Below are 16667 nucleotides of genomic sequence, written 5' to 3' on the forward strand. Positions count from 1 at the left end.
TGCAGCGCTTTGATTTTAACTGGCTTCTTTTACTGGCCCTCATTTAGAGAAAGCAAAGATTTCAGGAGTCCTTTTTCCTGAATGCAGACATACACACTGCCATTTTCTGAGTTGTTCCTTTCCCCTTCCTCTCCCCCTGCCTAGTGCTCATTTCTGTCTAAACTACCTAACAAAACTATTCTGTTTTATGTAAGAGTTTAAATTTTTTTCCCTAGTAAAATGTTAAAAAAAAAAACAAACTATTTGAGCTAACTACCCTTTGGAAAGCTTTCACATCTCCCCAGGGGTTTGATTACCCTGATTTGAAAACTGTATGGTCTTGAGCGCCATCCCCTCAGTCGACCAAGTGTTGTTTCCCTTCAAGTATTATCCAGGGTTTACACGGTGAAAGCTGTATTGTAATTTTTCTGTTTCCTGATCAACAGTGGAAGCATCTTCTGTCAGTACTTACAAACCTACTTCATTGTCCTCATTGCATAGCACACTAGTTTAGAGAAAGTGTCCTATTTCCCTCTTCTGCTCAATCCTTTTTTCTACCTCCCATCAAGAGTAGGGTTGAGGGAGGCTGTCACTGAGGTGAGAGAAATAGGTTGAGAAAGATGGTTATAGACTGAAGGAAATATGAAGACCTGGAGAGGGAATGAAACCTAAGGACCTAATCATAGGAAGTTGTTTGTACTCTAATCGTGTAAGATTATTCCTCATAACAATTCATCACCTCCCCATATTCTCTCTCCCAGTTATAAATACCATCTGCAACATTCCTATTTTGTAGTGTCTTTTTAGTCTGCTAATCACCTCCCACCAGAGACAGAGAAGGCTATCTTCTTGAACACAGCTGAATTAAATAAAAATGCATTTGGCTGCAAGTGATCAAGAATACAATTAACTGTAGCTTAAATAAATGAGTTTTTTTAAATATAAGTAATCTAAAGATAGGTGGTTGCCTAGTATTGGTTCAGCTCCTCAACAATGCTAAATAAACTCCTTTTCTGTTCTGCCATCCTTGGTATGTTGACCATGGTTTTTACACTTCTAGCCTACTGGCCACAGGACGGGTGCAGTATCTCCAGCTCCCCTACCTGAGTTTCAGAAATGAAAGGGAAAGAAAAAGATCTTTTCCTGAAGCCTTGTCTGTTTAATTCACGGAAGGAAGTCCCATCAGCAGTCTCATTGGTCAGAACTGGATTATCTGCCATACTTAGACTAATTACTGGCCACAGGGAAAGAGAATACCATAACTGGTTTAGACTGATTATATCTCACTCCTGGGGCTTAGGGAAGGGCCTGCTCTCTCTGAGATTAAGGGCTCCCCATTAACTTCCTGAACAAATCCATGTTCTATTAGCAGGAGAGAGGGGGTGTTGTTAGGAAGAATAACTGTGGATCAGCTATAAAAAGTGCTTATTAGAATAACGCACTTTTGGTGGAATAGTCCTGGCCATGGAAAGATTTTCCTCTATTGAACTAACATCCACACCCTAGATTTCCGCTTCTATTTCAGGTCCTAGTTTGCTCTCTGGAGTCACAGAAAGGGGGAGATCTAGGTTTTATTGGTTCTAAAAATCATACAATTGGTGGGGGGAGTGGAGAGGGCTTATGTAAAATAACACAAATTTACTTAAAGATTCAAAATTAGATACAGGGTCTTGGAAGGAACCCTTAAAGTAAGGAGCCCTAAAACTCAAACCTGATTATCTTCATCATAAATCAGCTTCTACCCACCAAGAAGAAACATAATCCCTCCTTCATATCACAACCTTTTAAATAATTGAGGCTATTGGTCCCAAGTCTGCAAAATCTTCTCCCCTTATCCTGATTGCCAAGCTCTTCACTTTCTTAGTCAGCTTTTCTGAATTGGTCCACGCTGGTGGGGGCCATTCATGCCAAGGTATGCTGAGTAGAGTGGAGCAGAGAGAGTTCCGATATGAGATTCAGTCCTCCTAGAGTGAAGCAGCCTTGCCCTCCAAAAGGCTCCACTGGAAAGAAAATACCCTTGGGAGAGTGGGAATCGTGAAGAACTTGTTTTTCAAACACTGGACGTAGGCGAGCACGACCTAGTCAAAAAATATGCACAAGTCAAATAAATTAAAACACTTATCAGGAAGCACCACTAAGAGAATTTTATGAGTGTACTGCAAAGAGCCCACACTTCAGAAGCTAAAAGATAAAGATCTAAAACAACTTTAAGTCTATAAAATGAGGATGATACCACTTTCCTCACAGCATAGTTACAGAGACTTACATAAAATACCTGAACATTTTTTCAAAAACACAATACTACATACAAGATAATGTAAATTTTACAGATCAAGTGACAAAAATACCTGCCTGCTGCAAGTAGAAGACAAGGGTCTCCTAGAATGAGACCATGGCCTCGGCCTAGTTTCATGCTCTCTTTACTCAGTTAAATCTTTCTTGAGCCAGAATCTCATGTTTGAAAGCCCACCCTTCCTCTCTTTGCAAGTATTCCTGGGAGGAGTAAGACCTTAAACTAATTCATACTGAAGTATTGGCCACAAAGGCCAACTGAAAAATGGGGGATGGCTGGAGTAGAGGTGTGCGGTGAAGCAACATGAAACATAAACTGAAGACAAGTCACTTCTTGTTCCAAAGCACTCAGGCTTTTCCCTACTTCTGGAAATTCAGGAAATAAGACCTAAGCATTCGTGTTTCATGAATCCATATTTCATGCATTACTTTGTTTCAAATTACCTGGAACAGAACTGGTGGTGTACACTCCTCCTTTATCCTGCTAGGGAAAAAAAATCGGAAAACCTTGCATGGCTCCAGGCAAGTTCATAATATTGAGTAATAGAAAGGCGGAAGTGAAAACATTTTGCCATCAGGTTTGCCTAATGGTGAAACCAGGATGAGACTGAGAGACTTAAGGGAAGAAAAGAGAAGGAGCCAAGGCTCAGGGCTTCTAGAAGTTAATGTGCACATGAGTCACCTGGAGCTTCTGTTAAAGGGTTCAAGTCAGGGGTGGGGCCTGAGACTCTGCATGACCCACAAGCTCGCAATTTGTTGACACTGCCCATTAGTGGGTCACACTTTGAGTAAGGAGGTCTTTTGATGACTGCCCCACACCTGTGACTATTGCTTGATACCAGAGTCTGCAAAGGTACTGGGAGACCATATAGTCTACAATATGATGACCACATTGCCACTAACTCCCTTGGACAAGTATTCAATCTTTCTTGGCATTAGTTTTCTCATCTATAAAATGAGGTAATTAGAACAGATGATTCCTGAGATCTCTTCCAGCTCTTAAAACCTGTGATTCTGTACCTTTTTCAGTACATAAGAGGATATCTTTTAATTTAGGGTTTTTTTTTTCACCTTAACCATTTTTTATTTTTATTTATTTATTTTTTGATGGAGGTACTGGGGATTGAGCCCAGCACCTCACAAATGCTAAGCAAGCACTCTATCACTGAGCTATACCCTCCCCTCTCATTTAATTTTACATAAACTAAATAAACAAATAAAAAAAAACTGGGTTTAGATATGAGTTTTGTTAAAAATAACCTAAACCTCAACTTTCCTTTAAAGAGAGAATCATCACATTTTAAAGGCCTATTTTCCAACAAAAGGGCCCAGTGTATGAGTAGGTTATTTGGATGGTGATTAAGAAAGCTTAAGCCACAGACAGAACATTAAAAGGTGTTAAGAGTAAAGCTTTTGCAAGAATACCCCAAATTTAGAAGTCATTAAGGAGAAGATCAATACATTTGTTTATAAAAATATTAAAACATCATCCTACCTCCCAGCCCCAAATAAGAATGAAGTCAAAGACAAACACCACCACAAGAAAAAGGTTTTGCAACATATGTGACTGTAAATGACTAATTTCTTTAATTTCCAACATCTCATGTAAATAAAACATAAAACCACCTGATAAAAAGTGAGCAAAGGGTATCAATATGGAATTTAGAGAACCAGAAATACAAGAGATCAGTAAAGACAGGAAAATCTACTTAACCTCTTTATACATGAATGTCAAAATAAGATATTATTTCATGTATGAGATGAGCCAATAAATTAAGTTTGATATCAGTCCTAATAAGAAGTGGGGAAACGGACATTCTTACATGTTTGGTGAAAGCATAAACTGATATAATCTTCTCTGAGAGCAATTATTAAAATTTTAAAAATGCAAGTGCCCTATGACCTAGCAATCCTACTGCTAGAAATTTATCCTATGCATATTCTTGCAATGATTAATGAAAATATCTGCATAAGGATGTTCACTTCAACACTGTACAGTATAAACTGGAAACAAGTGTCCATCAAGAAATGAAATCATGGTATATCCATCCATACGATGGAGTACAAGGCAGTGATTAAAAAGAATGAGGTAGATCTGAGTATGCTGATATGAAAATATTTCCAAGATGAGAAAGCAAGCTGCAAAACATAGTGCACAATCCCTTTGGCCTTAACAAAATGTATATACTCACACAGATGCTTGTGCAACACTTTTTTCCTAGAAGAAAGTACTAGAAATTTAACAGAGGTTGCCATTGGTTTGAGGGGCACTATCCTTAGGGGTGGGGCATGGGGAAGAGGCTTTTGCAACTACTCTCATATCTTCCTAATACAGCTTGAAGTTTTATTATCATGTACATAAGAACAGAGGCATGGCATAATCATAAACCTTTACTTTTGCTTTCCTTTACATATAAAATTACTTGAATTATTCATTCATATTTTCTCCAAGAAATTTTCTTACAGATGTAAAATGGCATACCTAACTGCTCTTGGAGAATATATGAGGCAAGCTGACTTCAGAAATATAAAGAGATGACCTTTAATTAGACTGACAAGATCTCAGGTTAGGAATATCAGAGTTCAGAGGCCGGTGCGGGGAGAAGAGAGGAGCCAGGCAGTGGCCATAGTGAAGGAGGAGCTTCTCATTAGACATTCTTTAAATCTTCTAAATCCCTTTTCATTCTTTACTGACCCACCCCCAAACACAGCCGCTATGTGAGTAATTCTAGAAATAAGTTTCACATTTAGCATTCAGCCGGTCTCTTCTGATCACCCACTAATGAGTATAACTAACCATTGTTAGAAAAGCCCAACAACAAAAATTCCCATAAAATAATCTTCAAAACTCCTATACTTAAATTACTAAAGCACATCTTTATTTTGCAATTGAACAATTTAAAGTCACAGCTAGAGTTTTTTCACGTTTGAACCTGAACAACTATTTCTCAATCAAAATGAATTATGGCCAACAAAATATGTATAATAATAAATATAATAATAGCATTTCACATAACATAAATTGCTCTTAGGACTACAACAGTTTTGATGCAAATCAACATTTTTATCCTGTTTGCTGTTAATATTCATAGATTTTTTTCACATGAAATCAATTGCAGGAATTCTGATTTTTCACTGAAATTAAGACAAATACACAAGGCCTTTCAAGCACATTGTAAGCTGCAGTGACAAATGCATAGTGATGATTTCAAATTATCCAGTGTCGACCAAATTCAAGCTTATACATTTTAAATGAAACCTAACTAACCTTCTTTACCTCCTAACTATGGAAACCATATGGAAAGAGATATTTTTGTGAAATTGGGGAGGAGAATTTTAAAAATTAAGGGCTAATTCCATTTTGTTACTAGTTCAGTACAATCAAACGTGAAATGGCAGCAGAAATGTAAAATTATAATTTAATTAGGAAATAAACTAGACTTAACTAAATGACTTTTTGCCCTTCATATTTACATTTAGCACCTGTTATAAGGAAAAAAAACTCCCAAATTAAAATAGCCTCTACATAGAAATAATTATTTTTAAAACTATTACTTAAAAATATCATTGGTGAGTATATAGTAAACTATCTGTCCTAAAATCAAGCCTACACTGTAGAAAATAAAGGCTAGCTTTTCTTATTTGAAAAGATTACAATATGGATTGTAATGCAATGTCCTGATGCTGTAGGAACACTGGGTTGGACAGTTGTTTTTGCGTAAGCACATATTCTAACGACAGAAAATGAAAACAGCTTAATATAAACTGTTTTTAGCCTCTTAAATCCTGTCCCTCAACATGAATATAAAGTGTCAAGACTTTGCCTCCTTCAGTTTACTTGTGGCGAAGCACTGACTTAACACCTAGGTACAACTCAAAACAAAACAAATGGGTTTCCAAGTAGTCATGCAATGTACAAAAATGCAAAGCAGAAATGATTACAGTGAACCAAACTTGGCTGAAGCTAGCTGAGAGAACCGAGAGTCCAGCAAGACAGTCAAGTGCGTAGCCTTTATCTAAATAAGTTATAGAAAAGTGGCAAAGCTAAACCACCCAAGTTACCTTTTAAATATCAAATGATCAAGAGATCACTGTAAAGCATTTAAACTTGGGTCCAATCCAATGAGCTCTACATGCTAATCCATTATATTTTTTTCCATATTTACAAAACTCCTAGGATAGATTTTATTTTTAAATGTATAAATTAAGTCAGTAGTAAGCATGAAATAAAGTGCTATTTGTAATTCAAGAAATCAACTTCAGCGTCGAAATTCAACCTACTCTAGAGAATACAAGAAAAAGCATGAATAAACTTGTCAACTAACCGAAGGGTGGGAAAAGATGAATACCAAAGAATCCCAGACTTGGGTTGAGATTTTCTTGCTCAGGAAGGCAAAAACTGGAACACTACAATTCAGGAGTAGAAACTAAAAAGCTTCTTTTAATAAAAGGTAAAATGGAGTCAAGTGTGACTACAGTGAGTGGATTTAGAGAAACCTCAAATCAGCACCTATTTTGGTCTAAGATTTGTTAGTAGGGCTGAGTCTCCTTGATGGCTTCATGGTAATAATTTCATATAGTCATGTGATATTTTAGTTACGATTATCAGAAGTAATATTCGCTAAATTTTGGAAATTGCCAGGGTTGAGGGGGCCTGATACTAAGCCTTTAGCAGTGTAACAAAAGTTAATGAAGGAAAATATCACGTTATTTCACAAAGACTCTACTGTAAAGAAAAATTAATGATTTTTTATAAGTTGGGGGGATGGAAACAAGAGTAAAATAATGAAGATCCCATTGAGTCAAGCTTAATGAGTGATGAATAGTAATTATTTTTAAAGAAATTGTTGAACAAATTAATCACGTCTGTTGGTTTAAAATGTAGGGCTTTTTTGTTTTTTGTTCAGCTGAATTAATAAACCCTTAAACATATAAGACACCCCTGCTACAAGTCAGAGTTCGGCTCACTGGTCTTATCTGTCCAAGATACTGAGAATAAAAAGCAAATTATTTATTTACCAGGGCCTCTGCACATATTTACGAGGGTGAATCTTAGCAGCGACTTTCTGGCTTCACCCATGCTCTCAGGATGGTGTCCTCATTTGTGGCTGACACAGTGACAAAGTCATGGTAAACACATGCAGCAAAATGCTTACCCTCACACACATACCCCCTCCACACTCCAGAAGTCTAGAATTCAATTATTTTACACTTAGAAATTGTTATGTACACATTTTGGGGAAAATTTCTATTCTAGAGCTAACACAAAACAAAATGGAAAAGGTACATTATATTCAAATACGCTTCAATAATGACTGCTCTTGTTTATAAAGAAAATTACATTTTTCTTCTAAAACTGCATTTTGTATACTGAAGTGGAAAACACTCTTCTTTTTCAGTCCCTTGCTAACTTTTTTTTTAAAGAGTATCCTTAGAATCAAATCTTAATTCTAATAACATTTGAAAGATACATTCATTTCTTTACAGCATGAAAGACATACAAATATCATTTTTTTCATTTTTAAACAATGAAGCAAAAGAAGTTTACAGTTTCAATCCTTTGTCCATAGAAAAATATTTTCTATATCATTTATACAACAATAGGTAGGAAAATTCTACAGTGTTTAACTGAAACTTCTATGAGCATAACAAGGCTTTCAAACATTTCACTCTTGTATTAGAAATTCTAAAAGGTTACAGGAAGTTAAACATTAGAACTTCCTCCCAAAATTGTAGTCTTTAACTTGCAATACTTCTAATAGCTTTCACTTTGTAAATTAAAAAAAACTGGTTTACTTAGTTATGCATTGAACCATGTCAAGTGAACTTTGATAGATTGCACCCCTACTTCTGGGTGGCTGCCCATTTAGCTTGGATTACTATAATAAAAGTAACAATAACTACGAAACTTTCGAAATCAACAGTAAACTGCAGTAGAAAAACATACAAATAAGTAGCAGCAAATTTAGATGCAGAAACAGAAGTAACTATTTGGTGTCTACTCAAAATAACTTCACAAAGATTATAAAAATAAAATGTCTAATATCTGGCTGAAATAGCACTTGGTTTTGATAACATTGAAAGGCTTACTGTAGTAATTGCTACTGAGGAAGTGAAGTCTGTGTATAATAAAATACTGTGTTGAAAATAGTTACAAACACTGTGAAGTAAGTTGAACACAAAAAAACACAATTTAGGGATTAATTTCAGGGGCTTTTTATAAAATTGCTAAAATAATCTATTAGCAGTTAGCCCTCAAATAAGTTTTGTTATTATGTAAATTCCTTTGTATCTATATAATTTTCTTAAGAATTTTATAAAACATTGATACAAATTATGTTTGCTCATGCTGAGACACCAATTAATCTTTGCCAGCAGATCAGTAATTTTAATATTTTATAAAATTAATTCAGTGGGTTTTAGAAACATAGGTATTTTCCTTGGAGGAAACACCAGAAAAAAATGGTTGCAGAAACTGCAGTTGGAGAGCTGAAGCAAATGTGCGAAGTAAGCAATGTTAATATAAAGTAGTTACTTTGTGGATGGCAGTTTACATAAAAGCAAGCTGTGGCATAATTTATCTTTGTCTTGTCATTCTATTAAGAGATGTACGTTCCTACAAATATTGACCTTAATGTAAGTGACTTAAATGCAAAATAAAAGAGATGTAAACATATCCCACATTATTGTGGCATAAATAATTTTTATGAATTCAAAACTACTTTGGCAACCTTACCATCAGAATATCTTTAAATATTCAAAACTCAGATATTAAATAGAATAGTTAAAAATTCTTGTTTCCTTCTCCCTTCCTGAGAAGATTATAGAATAAGTAATGCTTTAATTCTACTCCATGTTCACATTATGAACATAAATTATGTAACAAGTGGACATACATTGTAAATCTTAGTTCTATGTTTAATTGCTTTTAAAAATTAGTCTTATAATTTGCATTTCAGAATGTTTTCATACTGCATGTGTATCAGCCTAAATACTTTACAAAAGCTATTGTTTCTCAGGGAACCACGACTAGCAAACTGAGTCAGGGTCCTAATTAGGACTCCTTTTAAAGCCAACTTATCTTCTAAATTAACTGACATCTTCTAAGGTCATCATAGTTATTAAGTAAAAACACTGCCTGAGTATAATTCTTGAACTGAAATAGACTAAAATTCACAAGAATTTATGATTCATGCATTGCCTATATAGAAGATGAGATTGGATAAAATCTTTCCAGTTTCTTTCAGCTCTCAAGTTGTTAGGTGCTTCTAATGGAGACAGGATACTTTTGCTTAAATACTTGATTAGATCTGCCAACAGATTATAAACAGTTCTATAGTTAAAATAATCCTTCACCCCTGTTTGTTAGCATTAGCCTTTGTGAAACACAGAAATATATAATCACACAAAAGCATCTCTATGTGTATATATTAGCACTTGAAACCTTCAAGCAAATGTCTACGTGGCTTAACATACTTTTGTACACTTGAAATCAGTTTTTGTATATAAATTTTCTCTTTACTCTTAATCAGAATGATCAATCCTTTTTTCCCCTCCTACTTGTGCTACCAAAGGAAATTTTTTCTTATGCTACTTACTCTTCTTCTAGTTTGAATGGAAGCACTGATTTAACAAATACTTCTTCTTGTGAATGTAGTCTATTCCAAAATACTCCTCATCTTATGTACACAGTGCTGACATAAATCAGAAGATACTCAATAAAACATCTGAGATGAACATAGTAAAATCATCTTAAATCAAAGAGGAAAGGTTTTCACAAACATTTCTTAGCATTTACAAAAGCTCCTTGATTTATCAATATCTGTTTCCACTTGTGAGAATAACAGTCAGCACTGATTTTTTGAGTGTGTGTGTGGAGGCCGGGGGTGGGGTGAGGGAGGGAAGGGGAGATTAGTTGCTGGAGGGGGAGAGTAGAGGGGAGAGATACAATAAATTTGGTCACACAGTATTACATTGATATGAATGGAATCTAGAACTTCTTGGTGTATGAAAGCTGGGATTATTCCTAGTACCCTATTTAGATTGATAAACAGATTAAAAAATTCTCAGGCATAATGGGTAAAGTTTTATCTGTTAGGTGAACAGAGAACCATACTAGCACATTAACTTTTAGAAGTTGTGAAGGATCATTTATTTTAAAGTTAAGATCCTAATAAGTATGTCGTTTAAAAAGGATCTTTTCTGTACATAAAAATACTAACAGAGGGTCGCTCCCAGATGAAAAATTCACATATGAGAAATTTAAATGTAATTTTAAGCTTGTAACGTATTATCATTTAAAGACTGGCATTAATGATTTAAGAAAGGCAGCAGTGCTCATTACCAACAAATTACTGAGTTAATCTCAGAAGTATAAACAAAGCCCTAAATAAAATAACATGCCAACTATGACATTTATCTATTTATATCTATACAACTGTAACATTTTTAATCTATGGTTGTCAGATTCTATCCATATAGTTAGGATAGGTTTTCTATTTAATTTAGGTGAAAAACTACTGCCAAAACAGTATTAATTATGCAGACCCCCAACATTTTACTTTTTCACTTTTCAACTTACCATGATGTCATATAGCAGCCTAAATTACATTTATCTTTTGGTAGAGAATGGAATGTTCAAATGAGACTGTATGTAGTTATTTACTATTTTATACTGTCTTGACTGTGAAATCCAGAAATAGGTAAGAGAATTTCTCTTTGAGACATAAAGGTTATGCTTACTTTTCTCTTAAAAAAAAAGGTAAAATATTTTAATACAATAATTTATTTGGTATCTTGGCTATTAATGTTTAGGACTTAACTTCCTAAAATTTACAATTATGGATTTTGAATATTTGAAATAACATCATTTAGAGTATACTTAGGATTTTAAAATGTACATCTTTCCCCTCATACTAAATGACATTCCAAAATATCTACCACTCAACTCTAAATTTTATCAAGACTATACAGAAAAATTCAGAAACCACTAGTAAATGAATCTATTTTAACCATAATCTATATAAAATAATTGTGTAATAAAACATTTCAATAGCTGAGAAAATTTCCACTTATATTAAAACTGGGCAATTTTAAACTTCTATCTCTCTGTAGACTTAAAAATAAAAAAACCTGAAGAGGAAAATACACACATCCTTAAAGGGAATCAGATCCCCATCAGGCTGGACAATCAACTCTCCATATTAACATGCTTATAACTTAATAAGTATATATAAACTGGAGTGATTTATTTGTACACTAAATGACAAGAAAACCCTCATTTCAGTTATTGAGGGATCACATTTAGAAATAATTCAGTAATTTTTCATTCCTTGTATGTAGTATCCCAGCCAACAGACCATCGTGAACAAAGCCTGATACGAACTGAAATGAATGCTGAAGAGTAATAATTTAGTTAGTCACTGAAATAAATCACAATTACCTGCTCTTTCTTTAGCTTAGAGTATCAGTAGATTTAACTTTAATGTGTATATTAGATGCCATTTCTAAAGTTAGGGATAAAATAAATATGAAATTTGCAGAATAAAGCATCTTTTAACTTGAGCTGCTAAACTGTAACCCTTGTCCCTCAGGAAAGGAATGTGCAGATTTCGAATAATTCCATAGCAGCAGAGCGCTCACTCAGTAGAACACAAATCATCTTGGCTTCTTGTGGCAAAATACAGGAATTGAGTAAGAAATAGAATTTCTTTACCCTCCTTTGACTGTATAACTCTCGATACAAGAAGCTGTTTTTAAAAATGTGAACTGATTTAAACTGCATAAAACTGTAAATGTACAATATACATACATACCTCCTAGTGGGGTCAAATGAGTGCCTTTCATTAGACATACAAAGATGTCTCAAGGCACTTAAGGGGTTAAGACACAATGCATGCATTCCTTTACATCAAGTATGTGAAATCACGTGATTTGGAATAAGCCAACCTTATGATAAATATAAGTTACATTACTAAATTCAAGAAAATTTGTAGATTCATATTTATACCTTCTATAAGATGCTGGTAAATGGACAATGTGCAGCATTTCCTGGGAAAAGCAAATTCCATCTTTCTTCTTATGAACAGCAGGTCTCTACAGGGGGAGTGTAGGGAAAGATGTGCTGCATCCATAGGCAGTGTATTGGCTAATATTGAGAATGATATTGCTAAAATTTAAAAAATAAAATCTGGTAATCAGTATAGTAAGTACATGAATCACTGGAAAACATCAGAGCTGACTCCTGATGTTTACTTCTTTTTGCTTTTAAGATACAGGTTGTATAACAGAGATGATAATTCTGACCCTTGTTTGTGGCAATTCTACCAAAGGGGACTGCATGGCACCACCACAAGATTTCATAAATTACCCTGAACATACTCAGTTATTCACTATTTGTTCGGAGCAAAGCATGAAATAGTCTTCAAACACATGAACTATTGATTTTGAGAGTGACTTTTTTTTATAACATAAAGTGCAACAGTGCTGAAGTTTTCAGTTTTTGTTAGTTCTTCAATTTTTTGTTCAGATGCCATTTCCTGCAAGCAGTATTATGGCACAGTGAACGGAAAGCAGTTTTCCAACACATATCCCAGATCTTTGTTTTCTTATTTATTTGTTGATGTCGTTAAAGGTTTAACAAATCCTTCTTCATAAACTTTCAAAATAGCTTCACATACAAATCTGTATTGACTCTGAAAAATAAAAAATAAAAAGCAGAATTTATCAGAAAAACCAAAACACAAGCAAAAAAATAACAAACATCTCACTTGGCTTGTTTATACAAGAAATACAAAGTAAAACTGCAGAGAGATACCACTTTTCACAAAAAGACTGGCAAAAAATAAAAGTGTGACAAAATATCTTGTTGGCAAAACTCACTCATCCATTGCTATGAGGAATGTAAAACACTGCAGTCCCTATGGATGGAAGTTTGGTAGCATCCAACAAAATTACAATAATTTTCATATTGACCCAGCAATCTCACTTCTAGGAATCTATCCAATATATAAACTAGAAAAAGAAACTGAAAACATTTACTCATAACTGAAGCTATTCACTGCTGCATTATTTGTAATAACAACAAAGTAGAAACAATTCAAATTGTCATCCGTAAGGTACTGGGTAAGTAATCTAATCTGGTACATCCTCACAGTGGAATCCTATCTATTTTGGGTAAAAAGGAAAAAAGTCTACAGACTACTATACAATGAATCGAGGATATTTCATTAAGTGAAAAAGGCAAGGCAGAGAAAAGTGCAGAGAATACATTATCTTTATAAAAGAAAGCAGGGGGAGGATACAAATATGAATCTATCTTAATATATATGTTAAGAAAAAAGGGAGGGAAGAATAAATCATTAAAAAAAAAAGACTTCCTATAAAGAAAAGGAGTGAATAGGGTGTAGGACAGGGACAGAGACTAGACTTCATTGAACGTACTTCCTTCTTTTATAGATTTTAATTTGGAACCATGTAAAGATATCCCATAATTAAAACATTAATTTTAAAAGTCTCTATAAATTGAAAATAACATGAGACAAATCAATGTATCTAGTTGATGGCATAACCACATAGAGAGGAGCTATTTCAGAGGACCCTGAAACAGTAATTTGCTATATTTCTCTTGTAGATTATCTATCCCAAAGAAAAAAGAACTGCAGAAAAATTGAAAATTCTTTTTGGTAACTAGACTGTTGGTAGTTGTAGTTGTTTGTTTCATTATTCTGAGACTGTTATTGGGTAATATGGAATAAAACAAAAGTGTACTTGTGATATTCTAACTATTTCATTTCTGGTATTGTAGAGAACCACCATTCACGTTAAAGAAGAAAAGGGACAAAGACGTAAGTAGAAAATGGCAATGGGGGTGGGGTGGGATATAGCTCAGGTGGTAGAGCTCATGCTTAGCATACACAAATTCCTGAGTTCTATTCCCAGTACCTTCTCTAAAAAAATAAGTAAGTAAACCTAATTACTTTCCCCCTCAAAAAAAGAAAAAAGAAAAAGAAAAAAGAAAAAAGAAAAAAAAAAAAGAAAATTGTAAGTAAAAACACTGTGGTCTGAATCTGTATTGGAAGCACCAATATTAACTCATGATAAGCTTGTTTTCCTATCTCTGGCAATTGAAGATTTCCAGAGACAATTACTAACATTTACCCAAAAGCAATAAAAACCCCTAGTGCTTAGAAGGTGGTCCCTAAATAATTTCCCAATAAAAAGAACCAGGGCCTTTTGGAGAAATTATTGATTCTGAGTCTGGGGCAGGAAATGTATAAGCTGGCGTCTGAATATCTTTACAGATAGCAAGGAAGCTATCAAAGTTACTAGCCTCAGGAGCTAGGCTGAATAGACTCCCATGACCAAAAATGGAACAGTTTAGGCATCACTAAGAAAAATAATTGGACCTACTGTATAGCACAGGGAACTATATTCAATATCTTGTAATAAACTATAATGGAAAATAATCCAAAAAAGAAATATATATAACTGGATCACTTTGCTGTATACCTGAAACATTATAAATCTATATACAACAATAAAATTTTTTTGAAAAAAAAGAAAAATAATTACAATGGGTTGAAACATATCACATATGTTTAAATCCATGATTTCAAAAGTAATACCAAAACAAACAAAAGTAAGTGTTCATTACTGAGAGAGGCCAATGAACCAATTCACTATATTGAAAACTTGTAAATAAAGGGAAAGCATCAAGCGTTTATCTTGTCTTGCCTGTACAGATTGTACCATTGGTTAACCAAATAGCAGATGAGAGGTTTCTCTTTAAAGAAGTATTACAACTAATAAAAAAAAAAAGAATGATAGAATATCATCATTTTGCAAGCCCAATGAATTAATGATGAAGACACTGATCACTCAAGGCTGCTAACATCACAAAAAGGAAAGCACAGACATCATGTACCTCTTGAAGGAAGAACGTAATTACCACCTAAGCTGCTAAAGCCTACAGACCCATTTACCACTTCTGAGAAATATAAAGAACACCATCTTGGGAATGCAATCAGCAAAATCCAGTCTATGAGAAAATATGCAACACAAACAACCTGGTTTATTTATCAAGTAAATGGCAAGAAAAAAGAAGAAAGATGCAGGAAGAAGACACAGATTAAAGGAGATTCAGGAGACATATAAATCACTCCAAATGTGTGGACCATATCTGAATCCTGACTTTACACAAGCTGTAGGAACCAAAACCAAAACTCATGATATATGAAATGATCCAGCAATTTGACTTCTGGGTATGTACCCAAGAAGATTGAAAGCAGTGTCTAAAAGAGATATTTATACATCCAGGTTCATAGTACCATTATTTAGCAATAAACTGAAAGGTGAAAACAACCCAAATGTCCATCAACAAATGAAAGGATATGCAAAATGTGGTTATACACACAATTAAATATTTTTCAGCCTTAAAAAGAAAGGGAATTCTGACACACGCTACAATATGGATGAACCTTGAGGATATTATGCTAAGTGAAATAAGCTAGTCACAAAAGACAAAAACTGTATGATTCCACTTATAAGATGTATCTACAGTAGTCAAATTTATAGAAACAGAAAGTAGAATGGCGGATGCCAGGGGTTAAGGGAGAAAAAAATGGACAGTTGTTGTTTAACGGGTATAGAGTTTTAGTTTTGCAAGACAAAAAAGTTCTAGAGACTGGTTTTACAATAAGGTGAATATACTTAACACTACTGGATTGTATATTTAAAAATAGTTAAGATGGTCAATTTTATATTGTGTATTTTCCTACAATTAAAAGTAAAAAAATCTATTATGTATGTATAGATGGATATAGATACAAAACCTCAAGAAAATACTAGCAAATCAAGTCAAGGAATGTATAAAAAGAATTACACACCATGTCTAAGTAAGACTTATTTCAGGAATGAAAGGTTAGTTTAACATCCAAAAATCAATCTAGTGTATTACATTAAAAGACACAAACCACATGATTATCTCAACAGATACAGAAAAAGCATTTGACAAAACTGAACACCATTTCATGATGAAAATCCTCAACAAACTAGTAACAGAGAAAAATGTTCTCAACTTGATAAAGGGTGTTAATGAAAAATCCATGGCTAATATGATATTTAGTGGTGAAAAACAGAAAACTGTACCCCTAAGATCAGGAACAAGACAAGGATGGTTGGTTTTACCACTTCTATTTAACACTGTGCTGGAGGTTCTAGCCAGGACACTTGGGTAGACGAAGAGAAGAAATAATACAAGATAAGATGAGATAAGACAAAAAGGAAAAGAAAACCAAGGCATCTATATTGGAAAGGAATAAGTAAACTATCTCTATTTGCAAATAACATAATCTTGTATAAAAAGAATCCTAAGGAATTTACTTTCACACATACAA

The 16667-nt window shown here is 34.0% G+C and overlaps 1 protein-coding gene across 4 annotated transcripts in view; it reads right to left on the minus strand.

The window, feature by feature from the left end:
* Positions 1-5128: 5128 nt before the first annotated feature.
* Positions 5129-16667, minus strand: part of PTPN4 (protein tyrosine phosphatase non-receptor type 4) — a 151958-nt gene continuing 140419 nt past the window's right edge. For all 4 annotated transcript variants that reach the window (XM_031451265.2, XM_064484685.1, XM_031451263.2 and 1 more), the window contains one exon: positions 5129-12965. In XM_031451265.2, coding sequence (XP_031307125.1) covers positions 12879-12965 — 87 coding nt within the window. In that variant the 3' untranslated portion in view covers positions 5129-12878. The remainder of the gene's footprint in view (positions 12966-16667) is intronic.

This window comes from Camelus dromedarius, chromosome 4 (assembly GCF_036321535.1).
Source record: "Camelus dromedarius isolate mCamDro1 chromosome 4, mCamDro1.pat, whole genome shotgun sequence".
Lineage (NCBI taxonomy): Eukaryota > Metazoa > Chordata > Mammalia > Artiodactyla > Camelidae > Camelus > Camelus dromedarius.